Raw genomic sequence first — 19,013 nt, forward strand, 5'->3', positions numbered from 1 at the left:
AGTGGGTGGGGTGCCAGGCGGTGCCGTATTAAAACTCTGCGAGAACTTTCCAAATGATTTATTTTCTTCCACTACAGTGATCCGTTCACCTCAATCTGCATCACAGGGTCCCGCAATGCTGAGGAAGCACCCCAGCGACCTGTGCAATGCAACCCTCTGACATGCCAGCCTTGTACACCAGCTGCAGAGTTCCGATTAAGTCTGGATGGCTTCGCCAGCAGCCAACTCAGCAGCCACCGTCCCCGTTGACTCTGCGCTGCTCCGCAGCGCTGCTGCTTCACTAATGCACTGCTTTGTGTCACGTACGGATAACACTTAGGTTAGCCAGTGGCCCTCTTCTGCCTGTGACTTGCGCCATGGAAACTGCTGTGTGCGCCCTCTCCAGCAGTTCTATGCCCCTGTGGCCTCTATTTACCTTCACAGCTGCTGGTTTGCGTAACTTTCTGCAATCCGGCCTGGCTGTAACTCGTGCTCCGAATATCGCACAAAACTAACTTTCCCTATCCTAAACGGTGGTACCGCTACACTTAGACTACATATTTAAAAAAGGATGATACCTACTATATGACAACAACTCTAAGTATTTTATTGGAAATATTAGGTTGGTGCATAACTTCGTTGTGTTTTAGTTTTGCATTTTGATATTCCAAATGCTATTGGTTTATTAATTGATTGTCCTTTTTTATTTTTAGTTCACTGTTACTAATTAAGTATAAATATTGTCATTTTGTCATTTGGAGATAGTGAGTGAAGCTGTAAATGCTAGAAAATGGAGTGCCAAGTGGAAAAATCGGAATATTTCCGATATATTCTTATGTCTGAGTTCAGTAAAGGGGTGACAGCGGCGGTGGCAGCCAGAAACATTTGCACTGTGTGTGAGGATAATGTCACAGGATATAACGCAGCACGAAAATGTTTTTCTCATTTTAAGATGGATTGTTTTGACATTAGTGACACTTCACATTCAGGAAGACCTTTGGGGTTTGATGAAGATCATTTAAATGCATTAATCCACAATGATCCATATCAGTATACTTAAGAATGGACAAATGTGATGAAATGTAATTGTTCCATTGTCATGTGACATCAGCATGCAGTGCTTCAAAAATGTGGTGTATGGCTACCGGATGCAGTAGGCCAAAATCACAAAAATCAGAGCTGGTGGCCTTAAGTGCATCTCTGCTTGCTCGTCGTCAATTGGTTGATGAATGACACCAACCATTCCTATCCTGTATTGTTACTGGTGACGATAAATGAAGTCTTTATGCTAATATAAGGAAAAGAAATGAATGATTGAGCCCAAACAAAGCAATTCCCCATACATGGTCATGCGTGCATCCACAAAATATAATCTTATGCATCTGGTGGAACAGCAATGGTGTGGTATACTACAAATTGCTTGCTCAAGGTGTAACCATCACTACTCACATTTACTGTCAACAACTGAGAAATCTTACAGAAACAGTCCAAGAAACAACAACCAGGAAGGGTGCATGAAGAGCTGCACTATGTGATAACACTGCCTCCCTCCCCCTCCCCCCTCCCCCAAATTCTGATAGATTGATAGAAAACAGTCTACAGGAGCTTAAGTTATTCTGCACCAACCTTACTCGCCTGATCTTGTGTTCCCACTCTCTATTGAACAAACTTCAAGGAACTTCCTTTTTGGATAAAAATGCATTCGAAACATGGCTCAACGAGTTCTTTGCTTAAAAACTGTGTGATTTCTACAGTTGCGAAATCAAAAAGTTACCCCTGTGTTTGGAGATGGTTGTAAATAGTGAAAGAGAATATATCACTGATGACTAAAATCTCTGTTATGTATGTCTGTTGTGTTTGTTAAACTTATAGGAAACGCTATGAACTTATACACCAACCCAATCAAGTCCATGTGAGCTTCTGTCATTGAGACTGTATATTATTTTCTTAAGGGGAGATAGAATGGAATTTTTTTCCTCACATTTTCATATTTTTATTTCATCATAAAATTTGCAGTTTTCCGAATAATATATATATATATATATATATATATATATATATATATATATATATATAGTTATAATAGAGGGAAACATTCCACGTAGGAAAAATATATCTAAAAACAAAGATGATGTGACTTACCAAATGAAAGTGCTGGCAGGTCGACAGACACACAAACGAACACAAACATACACACAAAATTCAAGCTTTCGCAACAAACTGTTGCCTCATCAGGAAAGAGGGAAGGAGAGGGAAAGACGAAAGGATGTGGGTTTTAAGGGAGAAGGTAAGGAGTCATTCCAATCCCGGGAGCGGAAAGACTTACCTTAGGGGGAAAAAAGGACGGGTATACACTCGCACACACACACATATCCATCCACACATATACAGACACAAGCAGACATCTCACAAGCAGACATATTTAAAGACCATGTCTGCTTGTGAGATGTCTGCTTGTGTCTGTATATGTGTGGATGGATATGTGTGTGTGTGTGAGAGTGTATACCCATCCTTTTTTCCCCCTAAGGTAAGTCTTTCCGCTCCCGGGATTGGAATGACTTCTTACCTTCTCCCTTAAAACCCACATCCTTTCGTCTTTCCCTCTCCTTCCCTCTTTCCTGATGAGGCGACAGTTTGTTGCGAAAGCTTGAATTTTGTGTGTATGTTTGTGTTCGTTTGTGTGTCTGTCGACCTGCCAGCACTTTCATTTGGTAAGTCACATCATCTTTGTTTATATATATATATATATAAGTTCACATGGGAAGTATTTTAATTTATTTTTTAAATATAATCTACAACGGTTGTTCTGTGAACTGTATCGTGCTTGTTACTATTTTCCATACATAAAACACTATATATATATATAGACTTTTTAACTACTTTTGTTAATAAGCCTGAGTAATTTTTGTATTATGTAGGTAAAGCACGATCTTTATTTGTTCTTGTTAAAATACAAATTTTCCTTTTCATTTTTGCCATCAGTGGGATTTTCTAGTCCTACTATATGCTGCTCAGAATTAATGTAAGATTTACAATTGCAAAGGACGCAGGGGCACGTTGAGCCAATCTGGTGAAACTGTTGCCCGTAGTTTATCGTCTGCTATTGCCAAACCTTCATTCTCATTACTGTAATGTTCCCTGCATGTACTATGCCTCAGTTTCAGATTGTTGTGTGATAGTTTGTTGTGTGCTGTGATTTTGTTCATCTTCATTATGTATGACTTACAAAGTTATTTTTTATCTGTTGTTACACATTCCCCATGTGCTTCTTCCGGAGTTTCAGTCGTGCCCAAATGTTCCCAATGAATTTAGAAATTAATTGTGGCAACAGTGAAAATGCTCTACACGGTTTAACTGTTAAAAGCAGTTGTTGTTGTTTTCAGTCCAGAGACTGGTTTGATGCTGCACTCCATGCTACTCCATCCAGAGCGAGCTGCTTCATCTCTGAGTAACTACTGCAACCTACATCATTCTGAACCTGTTTATTGTATTCATTTAGTGTATTCATTCCCCCACCCCCCCCACCCCAAAATTTTTACTCTCTGCGCTTCCCTCCAATATTAAATTGATGATCCCTTGATGCCTCAGAACATTTTCTACCAACCGACCCCTTCTTGTAGTCGAGCCATGCCACAAATTCCTCTTCTCCCCAATTCTACTCAGTACCTCTTCATTAGTTATGTGATCTACCCATCTCATCTTCTGCATTCTTCTGTAGCACCACATTTCGAAAGCTTCTATTCGCTTCTTATCTAAACTAGTTATCGGCCATTTTTCACTTCCATACATGGCTACACTCCATACAAATACTTTCAGAACTTCCTGACACTTAAATCTGAACTTGATGTTAACAAATTTCTCTTCTTCAGAAAATTTTTCCTTGCCATTGCCAGTCTACATTTTATATCCTCTCAACTTCTACCATCATCAGTTATTTTGCTCCTCAAATAGCAAAACTCATCTAGTACTTTAAGTGTCTCATTTCGTAATCTAATGCCCCAGCATCACCTGATTTAATTCGACTACATTCCATTATCCTCGTTTTGCTTTTGTTGATGTCCGTCTTATACCCTACTTTCAAGACAGGGTCCATTCCATTCAACTGCTCTTCCAGGTCTTTTGCTGTCTCTGACAGAATTATTTCTTCTCCATCGATTTTAATTCCTACTCCAAATTTATCTTTGTTTCCTTTAATGCTTGTTCAATGTGCAGATTGAACAACATCGGGGATAGGCTACAGTCCTGTCTCACTCCATTCTCAACCACTGTTTCCTTTTCATGCTCCTCGACTTTTATAACGACCATCTAGTTTCTGCACAAATTGTAAATAGCCTTTCGCTCCCTGTATTTTACCCCTGCCATCTTCAGAATTTGAAAGAGAGTATTCCAGTCAACATTGTCAAAAGCTTTCTCTAAGTTTACAAATGCTAGAAACGTAGGTTTGCCTTTCTTTAATCTTCTAAGACAAGTTGTAGGGTCAGTATTGCATCACATATTCCAACATTTCTATGGAATCTAAACTGATCTTCCCTAAGGATGGCCTCTACTTGTTTTTCCATTCGTTTGTAAAGAATTCGTCTTAGTATTTTGCAGCCGTGACTTATTAAATTGATAGTTCGATAATTTTCACACCTGTCGACACTTGCTTTCCTTGGGATTGGAATTATTATATTCTTCTTGAAGTCTGAGGGTATTTTGCCTGTCTCATACATCTTGCTCACCAGATGGTAGAGTTTTGTCAGTACTGGCTCTCCCAAGGCCGTCAGTAGTTCTAATGGAATGTTGTCTACTCCCGGGGCCTTGTTTCAACTCAGGTCTTTCAGTGCTCTGTCAAACTCTTCACGCAGTATCTTATCTCCCATTTAATCTTCATCTACTTCCTCTTCCATTTCCATAATATTGTCCTCAAGAACATAGCACTTGTATAGACCCTCTATATACTCCGTCCACCTTTCTGCTCTCCCTTCTTTGCTTAGAACTGGGTTTCCATCTGAGCTCTTGATATTCATGCAAGTGGTTCTCTTTTTTCCAAAGGTCTCTTTAATTATCCTGTAGGCAGTATCTATCTTACCCCTAGTTATATATGCCTTTACATTCTTACATTTGTCCTGTAGCCATCCCTGCTTAGCCATTTTGCACTTCCTGTGGATCTCATTTTTGAGACATTTGTACTCCTTTTGTTACCCAACGGTTTCTATTAGCCCTTGCCTATTTACGTACTTGATCCTCTGCTGCCTTCGCTATTTTATCTCTCAGGTTTACCAATTTTTCTTCTACTGTATATCTTTCCCCCGTTCTTGTCAATCATCCCCTAATGCTCTCTTTTAAATGCTCTACAACCTTTGGTTCTTTCAGTTTATTCAGGTCCCATCTTCTTAAATTCCCACCTTTTTGCAGTTTCTTCCATTTTAATCTACAGTTCATAACCAGTAGATTGTGGTTAGAGTCCACATCTGCTCCTGGAAATCTCTTACAATTTAAAACCTTGTTCCTAAATCTGTCTCACCATTATGTAATGTATCTGAAACCTTCCACTGTCTCCAGGCCTCTTCCACGTATACAACCTTCTTTCGTGATTCGTAAACCAAGTATTAGCCAAGTTACGCTACACTAAGTTACGGTGTATGCAAAATTCTACCAGGTGGCTTCCTGTTTCATTCCTTACCCCCATCCCATATTCACCTACTGCTTTTCCTCCTCTTCCTTTTCCTGCTTATCCCCCATGACTATTCAGTTTTGGCTCCCTTCATTATCTGAATAATTTCTTTTATCTCATCATACATTTCTTCAGTCTCTTCATCATCTGTGGAGCTAGTTGGCATATAAACTTGTACTCTGTGGTAGGTGTGTGCTTCGTGCCTATATTCGCGACAATAATGCGTTCACTATGCTATTCGTAGTGGTGTACCCACACTCCTATTTTTTTCATTCGTTATTAAACCTACTCCTGCATTATCTCTATTTGATTTTATATTTATAGCCCTGCTCCTGGAAATCTCTTACAATTTAAAACCTTGTTCCTAAATCTGTAATGTATCTGAAACCTTCCACTGTCTCCAGGCCTCTTCCACGTATACAATCTCTTACAATTTAAAACCTTGTTCCTAAATCTGTATCACCATTATGTAATGTATCTGAAACCTTCCACTGTCTCCAGGCCTCTTCCACGTATACACCTAACCAAATGTCTTGTTTCTCCTGCCACTGAACTTACTAATTCCCACTACATCTAGTTCAACCTATCCATTTTCCTTTTTAAATTTTCTAACCTACTTGCCCAAAGCAGTTATGGACACTTTTCTTTGTTGTTTAAATTTGAAGTATCACTATTCATCAGTCTATTGTTGTTGCTTATTAATGTTAAATCTGTTGGTGTGTATGAGTGTTAATAACTGCTTCAACAAAAAATGTAAATACGGTACAATATATGAGTATTTGAAGTAAATTTTCTTTGCTGCCTTGTATTAAATAGTCTAAATTATATGCAGGATTTATTTTTGGAATTTGTTTTTAGCATGATTTATGTTGGGGAAAATATGTCTGGCACCTTTAATTGCCATTGGGCACTTGTGTTGTCTTTCAGCTGTGACAGTAATTTGTTGTCTGTGGACAAAATAATAAATTTTCTTGAAGCAGATCAAAACAGAACAATATGATTAGTTTTTATCATCCCTTTGTATGGAGCTCAAGGTATAGATACTGATGAAGATTCCAGTTTATCAGATGAAATTCAAGGAAAACCATGTTGTCTCCCTGCATGTATACAATGGGCTCAGGCAATAGGCTCAAGCTCATTTTGAGGAAAATGAACATGTTGTAAATACAAAGAGAAAGAATAAGGGCATGTCAAGGCAAAATTTGCAGTGGGTGACAGAAGTGGACAAGAAGAAGAAACTGAGAACTGTGCAAGCATTCAAAATACGCTTCCTGCTGCAGATACGGAAGGAAATAGGAAGTGCGCGTCAACTCAGAATTTTGTGATGAGTGGAGAAAGTCGAGTGCTAAAAGAGGTAGAAGCTGAGGTTTGCGCTGATACTCCAACCACATCAGCTGTATTAAATACGAAGGGAAAGAAGAATGGGACGATAAGTGAAAATTTTGCAGTGAGGGGAGTAAGCCAAGAACAAGAAGCAGTAGAAGATATTGATGATTCTGCAGAACCTGCAGCCCCACCCAAACACTCAAGAATCAGTGTTCATGATGGTATAAGTGAAAATTATACTGAAATTATATTTTTCTTGTAAACCTGTAACAAAATAATAACTTACAACCATTTTTAAGCAGAATAACCAGTCTTAATAATTCTGGGCACTAATGGGTTAATTTTGAACAGAGTATTTAATGTCCTGTTTGATTAGTTTCTGGGAAGGATATTTTGAAATAATAACACAAACCTATAATGGAATATGTTAAACTTGATATTGGCATTTGGTTCCCTGTAAATATTGTCCCTGTCCATCTTTTCCAAATTATTTACACATATCTTTTGTTCCACAATAAGGCACAACAAAAGGATTGCTGTACATTTCAGCTTTCAGCTAAAAGGCCTTCTTCTAAATTAGAAGACACACACACACACACACACACACACACACACACACACACACACACACACACACACATGACCACTATCTTTGGCTGCAGGGGCCGTCATTATTCCATCCTGGATTTTTTGTTTGATTTTGCTTAGTGACTTTCCTTACATCCAGCAACCCAGTGCAGTTTTTCTTTGTTACTGTTCTTTAACACATTACTTTACTTGATGTCCATCCATTTCTTTATCTTCTGTCCTGTGTTTTACAAGTCCGGCCTCCGCAGCCAGAGGCAGTGGTCGTGTGTGTGTGTGTGTGTGTGTGTGTGTGTGTGTGTTTTTTTTTTTTTTCTACTTTAAAAAAAGGACTTTTGGATGAAAGTTTAAATATATAACAATTTTTTTGTTGTGCCTGTCCACTGCTCATCGGCTCCTATATATGGTGAGTAGCAATCCATCTTTTTCATAACATAGTCACTATTTCATCCTAGATGTGACTTTTAAGGGAGAGTGGTTTGATTTTTAAATATTTTTGACACTGGCTGAAATATCAGCATGAGTGTTGTTTGCTTCTAAGTCTTTAGTAGCAGATGCTTACTGACCAGTAACCCTTCTGATTGAACACATTTTAAAATTCTGCAATAACATTCAATTTGTGGATTAGGTAGTAGCACTGTTGTTCTACACCAGCCACTGCAAATTACATAGAGATTGTATCCATCACTTCAAGCATGTGGCCTTCTTCTTTTTCCCAAAGGAAGGTAGGTTAGGGTTTAACATGCCATTGACAGCAAGGTAGTTACAGACATATACCATTTGCAACTCATGCTATTATTTCATGTGAGGCTACCAATAAAGATGAATCAAAATAGTTACAGTAGTTATTTATAATGTTTGTTGTGATGCTGTAGATCTTCTTTTATTGTAAACTGTCATCAAAACAATTTTAATTTCTGTTTTATTTCCAGGTAAAACTGTTGCCAACAAAACAACATGTACTGACAAATGCCTACTTGGGTCAATCGTACCGGGTACCTGTCGTGTTGTGCAGTGAACTTGACAAAACAAAAACTGTAAGCATGCGCAGTCGAAATGGAACATGTCCGGAGGGTTACTTTGTCACTGCATTTCCTTTTTATTGCGCTATTCGTTTCTCTGATCCTGATGCAGAATTTGATGTCGATGATGTCTTTGCTGTCCATCAAAGATTTGACTTGGAAAAAGGTGGGTAAATTTATTTAACAGTCAGTTGTGTCACTTTTTCCTCAAGTTTTGTAGATATAATTTTTACTGACCATGAAATATTTTCAGTGATAAATCTTTCACACTGAAGTGGATTGTATGATCTTGGAAAATTTTATGAAATGTTACAATTGTACTTCAGTCCAGGACTCACATGCATACCTTTGCCATTATGAGCAATGCTCTTATTGGCTGAGTTATCGAGACATATATATATTCACCTTTTATTTATCTATCTAACAGTATCTCTCTCCTACATCCCAAATTACACAGAAGCTGTTCCACATGATTTGCTGAACTAGCAGGCGAAGGAGAAGGATATGTCGGGGTTTGGTTTAGCCAGAATCAGAGATTGCTTTCTTTCCTCTTAAGATCAATCTTCCATTCTGCAGCCAAGTGTAATCTTGTAGAGAACTTTGTCAGGTGAAAAACGTGAGCTGAATCAGGAATAAAACATTGACCCATCCCTACATTGACCTGGCTATTATGCTACCATCATGGACTCTGTGACAGATTTGATATGCCAGAGGAGTTTAATGTAGGGGAGAGATAGTGGCATACTGGCATTTTTAGGTGTCAGTATTTACTCATTTAGAATGCACTGCAACATGCATTTGGTAAACACAAAAAAGGACACACACTTCTGTAACACTCCTTTAAGCATTGTACACAGAGGTTTCATTTTCAATAGGATTCTAGCAAAGTGACAAAATTAAGGATAAACCCCATGTAACTAAATCCAAGTTGAAAGGTTTCTTTGTGGTGATATTCCTATTCTGTACAGGAGTTCCCCTGCAATGTGTTATTTGTTTCTATTCCCTCTCACAATTTTTGTTTATTTTTTTTAGTTCTTTTGTTTATAGATTTGCTAAACAGTATTCTCTAATATGTGTCAGACAATTTATGGAAACACTGCAAGAAATGCATACTTCACCATAAAAGTAGATGCTAGCCAGGCCTGCACGTTGTGCTGTCGTGTTTGAACACGAGCAGCACCTGTGCAGTGTCCTCAACATGTAGCAGCTATCAATCATGGTGAGAACAGTGTTCTGTGTAGTTGCTAGTGTATTGTGTTGAAGCTAAGTGAATTCAGATGTGAGCAAATTGTTGGTATCCGTGTGGTGGGTGCCTTTGTAACAGAAGTAGTCCAAGTGTTTGGGTGTTTCAAGAAGCATCATATTGAAGATTTATACTGCATACAGGGAAGGAAACAAAAGAAAAATTTGTAGTAGGTATTAAAATCCATGGAGAAGAAATAAAAACTTTTGAGGTTCACCAATGACATTGTAATTCTGTCAGAGACAGCAAAGGACTTGGAAGAGCAGTTGAAGGGAATGGACAGTGTCATGAAAGGAGGGTATATGATGAACATCAACAAAAGCAAAATGAGGATAATGGAATGTAGTCGAATTAAGTCGGGCGATGCTGAGGGGATTAGATAAGGAAACGAGACACTTAAAGTAGTAAAGGAGTTTTGCTATTTGGGGAGCAAAATAACTGATGATGGTCAATGTAGAGAGGATATCAAATGAAGACTGGCAATGGCAAGGAAAGCGTTTCTGAAGAAGAGATATTTGTTAACATCAAGTACAGATTTAAGTGTCAGGAAGTCGTTTCTGAAAGTATTTGTATGGAGTGTAGCCATGTATGGAAGTGAAACATGGACGATAAGTAGTTTGGACAAGAAGAGAATAGAAGCTTTTGAAATGTGGTGCTACAGAAGAAAGCTGAAGATTACATGGGTAGATCATATAACTAATGAGGAGGTATTGAATAGGATTGGGGGAGACTAGAAGTTTATGGCACACTTGACTAGAAGAAAGGATCGGTTTGTAGGAAATGTTCTGAGGCATCAAGGGGTCACCAATTTAGTATTGAAGGGCAGCGTGGAGGGTAAAAGTCGTAGAGGGAGACCAAGAGATGAATACACTAAACAGATTCAGAGGGATGTAGGTTGCAGTAGGTACTGGGAGACGAAGCAGCTTGCAGAGGACAGAGTAGCATGGAGAGCTGCATCAAACCAGTCTCAAGACTGAAGACCACAGCAGCAGCAGCAACAACAACAACAACAACAACAACATGGAAGGTGGTAAAACTGAGTCACAACGTGGATGAAAGTAAATGTCGAGTGACATGACAGATGCGCATTGATGAGGATTGTGTCGAAAATAAGAAAACCACTCATCCTTGATGCAGTTGTTTGTAATATGACAACATGGCACTGAAGCCACAGAATGTGAAGTATGGTGAAATGGAAGAAAATCATCTGGTTGAATGAGTTTTGTTTCACACTGTTTCCAACTTATGGCTGAGTTTAGGTCCCAAGATTGAAACATGGTGCAGATTCAATGATGATACCCTGTTCACAAAGCTTTTGTCATCCGGGTCAGAATGAATTGCATCTTCCTTATCCACCAGAGTCACCAGACCTCAATATTACTGAGCCTTTGTGGTCTACATTGGAGAGAAGGGTGTGTGATCACTACCACCTCCATCATCATTACTTGAACTTGCCTCTATTTTGCAGGAAGAATGGTATAAGTTTCCCTTGGATACAAAGTGGGGACTACTCAGGAGGAGAAAGAAAACTGGCGTTCTACGGATCGGAGGGTGGAATGTCAGATCCCTTAATCGGGCAGGTAGGTTAGAAAATTTAAAAAGGGAAATGGATAGGTTAAAGTTGGATATGGTGGGAATTAGTGAAGTTCGGTGGCAGGAGGAACAAGACTTTTGGTCAGGTGAATACAGGGTCATAAATACAAAATCAAATAGGGGTATTGCAGGAGTAGGTTTAATAATGAATAAAACAATAGGAATGCGGGTAAGCTACTACAAACAGCACAGCGAACACATTGTTGTGGCCAAGATAGACACGAAACCCACGCCTACGACAGTAGTACAAGTCTATATGCCAACTAGCTCTGCAGATGATGAAGAAATTGAAGAAATGTATGATGAAATAAAAGAAATTATTCAGATAGTGAAGGGAGACGAAAATTTAATAGTCATTGGTGACTGGAATTCGATAGCAGGAAAGGAAGAGAAGGAAATATAGTAGGTGAATATGGATTGGGGATAAGAAATGAAAGAGGAAGCCGCCTGGTAGAATTTTACGCAGAGCATAACTTAATCATAGCTAACACTTGGTTCAAGAATCATCAAAGGAGGTTGTATACATGGAAGAACCCTGGAGATACTAATAAGTATCAGATATATTTTATAATGGTAAGACAGAGATTGAGGAACCAGGTTTTAAATTGTAATACATTTCAAGGGGCAGATGTGGACTCTGACCACACTCTATTGGTTATGAACTGTAGATTAAAACTGAAGAAACTGCAAAAAGGTGGGAATTTAAGGAGATGGGACCTGGATAAACTGAAAGAACCAGAGGTTGTAGACAGTTTCAGGGAGAGCATAAGGGAACAATTGACAAGAATGGGGGTAAGAAATACAGTAGAAGAAGAATGGGTAGCTTTGAGGGATGATGTGGTGATGGCAGCAGAAGATCAAGTAGGTTAAAAGACGAGGTCTAATAGAAATCCTTGGGCGACAGAAGAAATATTGAATTTAATTGACGAACGGAGAAAATATAAAAATGCAGTAAATGAAGCAGGCAAAAAGGAATACAAACGTCTCAAAAATGAGATCGACAGGAAGTGCAAAATGGCTAAGCAGGCATGGCTAGAGGACAAATGTAAGGATATAGAGGCTTATCTCACTAGAGGTAAGATAGATACTGCCTACAGGAAAATTAAAGAGACCTTTGGAGAAAAGGGAACCACTTGCATGAATATCAAGAGCTCTGATGGAAACCCAGTTCTAAGCAAAGAAGGAAAAGCAGAAAGGTGGAAGGAGTATATAGAGGGTCTATACAGGGGCGATCTTCTTGAGGACAATATTATGGAAATGGAAGAGGATGTAGATTGAAGATGAAATGGGAGATATGATACTGCGTGAAGAGTTTGACAGAGCACTGAAAGTCCTGAGTTGGAACAAGGCCCTGGGAGTAGACAACATTCCATTAGAACTTCTGACAGCCTTCGGGGAGCCAGTCCTGACGAAACTCTACCATCTGGTGAGCAAAATGTATGAGACAGGCGAAATACCCTCAGACTTCAAGAAGAATATACTAATTCCAATCCCAAAGAAAGCAGGCGTTGCCAGATGTGAAAATTACCGAACTGTCAGTTTAATAAGTCACAGCTGCAAAATACTAACGCGAATTCTTTACAGACGAATGGAAAAACTGGTAGAAGCCGACCTTGGGGAAGATCAGTTTGGATTCCGTAGAAATATGGGGACACGTGAGGCAATACTGACCCTACGACTTATCTTAGAAGCTAGATTAAGGAAAGGCAAACCTACGTTTCTAGAATTTGTAGACTTAGAGAAAGCTTTTGACAATGTTGACTGGAATACTCTCTTTCAAATTCTGAAGGTGGCAGGAGTAAAATACAGGGAGCGAAAGGCTATTTACAATTTGTACAGAAACCAGATGGCAGTTATAAGAATCGAGAAGCATGAAAGGGAAGCAGTGGTTAGGAAGGGAGTGAGACAGGGTTGTAGCCTCTCCCCGATGTTATTCAATGTGTATATTGAGCAAGCAGTAAAGGAAACAAAAGAAAAATTTTGAGTAGGTATTAAAATCCATTGAGAAGAAATAAAAACTTTGAGGTTCGTCGATGACATTGTAATTCTGTCAGAGACAGCAAAGGACTTGGAAGAGCAGTTGAACGGAATGGACAGTGTCTTAAAACGAGGATATAAGATGAACATCAACAAAAGCAAAACGAGGATAATGGAATGTAGTCGAATTAAATCAGGTGATGCTGAGGGCATTAGATTACGAAATGAGACACTTAAAGTACTAGATGAGTTTTGCTATTTGAGGAGCAAAATAACTGATGATGGTAGAAGTAGAGAGGATATAAAATGTAGACTAGCAATGGCAAGGAAATCGTTTCTGAAGAAGAGAAATTTTTGAACATCGGGTATAGATTTAAGTGTCAGGAAGTCGTTTCTGAAAGTATGGAGTGTAGCCATGTATGGAATTGAAACATGGACGATAACTAGTTTGGACAAGAAGAGAATAGAAGCTTTCGAAATGTGGTGCTACAGAAGAATGCTGAAGATAAGATGGGTAGATCACATAGCTAATGAAGAGGTACTGAATAGGATTGGGGGAGAAGAGAAGTTTGTGACACAACTTGACTAGAAGAAGGGATCGGTTGGTAGGACATGTTCTGAGGCATCAAGGGATCACAATTTTAGTATTGGAGGGCAGTGTGGAGGGTAAAAATCGTAGAGGGAGACCAAGAGATGAATACACTAAGCAGATTCAGAAGGATGTAGGTTGCAGTAGGTACTGGGAGATGAAGGAGCTTGCACAGGATAGGGTAGCATGGAGAGCTGCATCAAACCAGTCTCAGGACTGAACACCACAACAACAACAACACCAAGCATGACCTCTATTTATCCATTCCAAGGTGACTGGAAGCTGTTTTGAATTCCAACAGGTTTTGTACACTGTGTTAGGCACAGTAATGTGTTGTGTTTTGGATATTTCCATATTTTTGTCCTCCCCCTCGCATGATCGCACACAACCTCATAAATAAGTAACTGAAATGACAAGGATGGGCTTGAAAGGCAGGGGTTACAGTTCGCGACCTATTCTAGCACAGTTTTAATCACTCAGTAAATTTAATTAGATGCTAAATGGTTTGTATGATAATAATCCAACCATAAATTCTTTACTCAGAACTTTCTTGCATATTGCGAAAATAAAGGGAATGTTTTTTATTGCAAAAATGGGTGTATTTTAAGTGCTTAGCTTTTAGAATAAAGCATTGATTTAAGTCAGATCTGAACATACTATTTAGAAAAACATTGTAGGTCAAGCCTGTTTATCACCTTAGCTGTGATCTTACACACATTAGGACCACTTCTTTGAAAATCCACATAAACAAGTTTAATGGCAACGTAATTTTTATTTACAGCCATTTACAATGAATGAACTGAATAATGCTGTAGATAAGAGCAACAGAAAACCCACCTGGATAGTTGTGCACATTAGCACACAGCTTCTGGCATTTAGGGAGGTGCGTCTACTCCAGATCAAATCTGCCTGCCAGATTAATGATGAGGGCTGGTGCGCCGGCCTGCCTGGAAGTGCTTTATAGACCGTTTCCCACCTCTGACTAGGTCAATATTGAGCTAGTACTCACATCCTGTCTCAGTTACATGATTGAAAAACTTTTTGAAAACATTCTAACACTTTCGCATAGGGTAACGCTAGTCACAGACAGAAAGGGTGCACAAATTCCATCCTGAGGAGTGAGGAGGTGGTGGCAGGAAGGGTATCTGTTGCCTTCTAGCACTAACAGTACCAAATCCAAATAGACATGCTGACCCCATGAAGACATAGATAAAGGCCAGGAAAAAAAGAAGCGAAAAGGTAAAGGCAAGAACAGAAAATCAGTGTGCCTGGATGACAACATTTGGTCTCTGGCCATGAAGAGTAAAAATTGTTTTTCAGTTGGATTTGTTCTTGTAATATACCTAAAATATGAAAAAAACAGATCTTAGTAATTCTTAAACATTGAATAAATATATAGGTGTAATATTGGAAAGTAATACGAAATGGAACGAGCTCATAAGGGTGATTGTAGAGAGGGCAAATGGCCGACTTCGGTTCATTGGGAGAATTTTAGGAAATTGTGATTCATCTTTTAAGGAGATTATATATGCAACACTTCTGAAGCCTATTTTTGAGTATTGCTCGAGTGTGTGGGCTCCCACCAGGTCATATTGATGGAAGACATCAAAGCAATCAGAGATGGGCTATTAGGTTTGTTACTGGTAGATTTGATCAACACACGAGTATTATGGAGAATCCCTGAAGGGAAGACAGCATTTTTTTCGTGAAACACTGTTGAGGAAATTTACAAAACCAGCATTTGAAGCTGATGGTAGAATGATTCTACTGCTGCCAATGTACATTTCACATGGGGTCCTGAAGATAAGATAAGAAAATTAGGAATTTTATTTCTTTTTCCCTTGATTTATTTGCAAGTGGAACAGTAAAGGAAATGAGCAGTAGTGGTACAATGTACCCTTTACCATACACCATATGGTGGCTTGTGGAGTATGTGTGTAGGTGTAGATACAGCATCCTTAATTCAAAGGTGTTTTTTTTTTCTGAAGTGAAAGCATTAGTTTTGTTATCATTAGGGCTCATTGGCTTAGGCGTGCAGTCAGAGTAGTCAAATGGGGATGCTGTGAAACTACACTCTTTGAAGTACCTGATAACCAAACTTCTGAACTGTTGAAGTAGTAAACAAAAATAGTGGAAGGGATGTCATAAGATGACAACAGATTGAAAGCTGTCTAAACTGGTCTGGCACATTCTTTGTAACAGAAAATTCCTTGTTGATTTTAAAGCTGGTGTAGCTGTTGGAGAAACTGAAGAAATGAGCCTCTCAGAGGTATGCTGTTCTTAATCTTTTCCTGTCTATATACATGTGATGAACCTTCTTCATATTACACAAGAAGCATCCTATATCATCACATTGCTACTCTGAGAAATAAATTTGAAAATATAGGAAGAAAACTGTGAAACATTTTTAATAAAGTTGTAGATACTGTAATGCAAATGAGTGGAAGGCTAATCATTTAAAAACAGAAGTCTGTCCCTTCCTCTTAAATGAGGAGCAAGCAACAAGAAAACTGTAAGTGAAATGGGATTTAGTTTACGTATGACGAATGTAGTTAGCCATTATAGATGGTATAAAGGCAGAAAACGAGAAGTATTACATTAAGAAGTGACAATGATAGTTTTCTGAGCATATAGATTTTTCTGAAAAGAGTCAGGAGTAGAAACAGTGGTCCGATATGGTGCTTACACCAGTGTTGCAAGCTCAGAGAAGGCAGTGACTGGAATGTGTAGTGTGGGACAAAGACAGAGAGCACACTGATGCTGCTACAAAATACACTTTGTACCTTGCTTCATAGAAGGTACCAGATGCTTGTCTTCTTGCTTGCACATCGCTATAGCAGTATGCTTGTCCAATTTGGTAATGCTGTGCTGAACTACATGACATAGCCTTAAATGAAATATTTAGACATTAGAGATTGCTTAAGTCCAAGTCTGTTGTCTGGAACGTATTGCATCCTTGGACAGTAGCTGAGATGTTGCAGCCAGAGGTCTGCGAGCTATGCCAAATAAGTCACAAACAATCTCACTACATAAATGTACTCACCTATGTAGCTGATGTTGCTAGTTTGTATATATCCATTGGTGCTTAACTCTTGGGGAATCTATTAAAATCCTTGTAGTTTAAGAAACTTTCACCTCCAGTATTTGGATAGATAGGTGACAGGTGGTAGCTTGAAGTTCCTGAACACCAATTTTTGTGACAATGGGCTGGCTTAAATGCCAGGTCTTTCTAGTGTCTCATGGAAGTCACAAGCCTTCCAAATTGAACTAGGTTTCACACTTTCCCTCTCTCTCTCGGCATCAATAACACTATAAACATGGCACTTAAACACCACATGCACTCATTGCAGTTACTTACACTGAACAGATTCTCTTAAGACACAGCTCTAGCACTTTGTAGATGAAAGTTGTCATTGTACTTGAAGAAAGAAAACCTTTCCATTATGGTCACTGAACATATATTTTGTGGCCTGTGAACCAACAGTGACGTATGACTTTTCATTTTGTTTCTTCTACTACTCGGATATGATCTTATCCATTTACAACTGAAACCAGAGTTTCTTGCATGACAAAAAGCTTGCAAACTCCCCCACCATTTCAGAGATTCCTGTCTGGAAGATAAACTCCTATGTGCTTAATGGATTGGTAGCTGTCATCTAAAAATCTTCTACCAGGATTTGAAGTGTCAGTAAAAGATGGAAACTTTGAGCTCTGATGTATGGATGTGAAACTCAAAGATAAACATAAAGAAACATAGGTTTCCTTGTGAGCCACTGTGGTTGTGAAGAGAAACTGTAGATCACATTTTGAAGTGAGGCTGTTGCTCTTTATAGTGACCCCAATGGGAAGCTGTTTAAGGCAGCAAAAGATTGTCCCGACTATGTTAAACATTGAAATAATGTACTATAAACGTGCTTTTCTTTTTTATATGTTACTCGAGTTTCAAAGTACTTACTTTGTACTAGCTGAGTACTTGGTGGTGTTGCTCTGGTATGTATTTATTTCAGTTCTCTTAGTCTCTCCCCCACCCCCACCCCCACCTCTCCACCTGCTCCACCCCACTCCTTGCTCATCTCATCTTGCCCTTCTCTTTGTCCATCTGCTACTTCCCCCTCTCCCTGCCTGTCTCCACCTCCCCCTCTTCCTGTCAATCTCCTCCTTTTCCCTTTCTCTGTCCAACTTCTCCTCCCCCTCTCTATGTCCATCTCCTCCTCCTCTCATATCTCCAGAACCGTGTGTCGTTCAGTGATATAACTGTGTAGGTACATTCAGCAGTATATGTGGATACTGTCTGTTAAATGTAAGTTAGAAGTAAGAAAAACCAATAACTATAAACATCATGACATCATGGCTGATGTGTTAGTTTTACTGCATGAACAGCCAAAACGTAGTATGTGATAAACTTTTTTCCTTTCATCATTTTTGGCATGTAGTCAGTGAGAAAAAGGTTTGTAAAGTTTTGAAATTAAGTGTGAAGTTTGTTGCAAGTCACCAAGTTCTCTGTCAATGGATATTGCGCGTAGTAGCTCTACATTATGCAGTGTGTACATTAGGCAATAAATATGCAATATTATGAAGTGGATGATGCTGAGCGCAGATAGGCACAACAAAAAGACTGTCAAACAATGCTTTTGGACAAACAGGTCTTCATCAGAATGGATAACACACACACACACACACACACACACACACACACACACACAGTCTGGCCAACCTTTGATAGGTAAGTGGTTCTTACCCCACAACAATTCATTGCTGACATTAAGTGATATATGTACCGAGCTTGGTTGAAATCAGTTCTGTTGTTTTGGAGGAGATGTGGAACATATATACATACATTTTTATAATATATTATTATTATATATAATATATTATTACTATTTCTCAGACGTTAAGTCTGGTTAAAAATGGAAAGTGACGCGGACCTTGATCAAGCGTCACTTCCTTTTAACTGTACAGTATATGTTACATTGCATTTAGGAACTTTCGGGTAATTGAACATGTATCAATAATTACAGATTTCTGTAGTTGTATATATACGTT

The 19,013-nt window shown here is 38.9% G+C and overlaps 1 protein-coding gene across 1 annotated transcript in view; it reads left to right on the top strand.

The window, feature by feature from the left end:
* The window catches only part of LOC126262497 (nuclear pore membrane glycoprotein 210), a 272,203-nt gene that overhangs the window by 167,275 nt on the left and 85,915 nt on the right, over positions 1–19,013 (top strand). Inside the window, exon 10 of the mRNA XM_049959163.1 lies at positions 8,479–8,734. Coding sequence (XP_049815120.1) covers positions 8,479–8,734 — 256 coding nt within the window. The remainder of the gene's footprint in view (positions 1–8,478; positions 8,735–19,013) is intronic.

The sequence above is a fragment of the Schistocerca nitens genome, chromosome 6 (genome assembly GCF_023898315.1).
Source record: "Schistocerca nitens isolate TAMUIC-IGC-003100 chromosome 6, iqSchNite1.1, whole genome shotgun sequence".
Lineage (NCBI taxonomy): Eukaryota > Metazoa > Arthropoda > Insecta > Orthoptera > Acrididae > Schistocerca > Schistocerca nitens.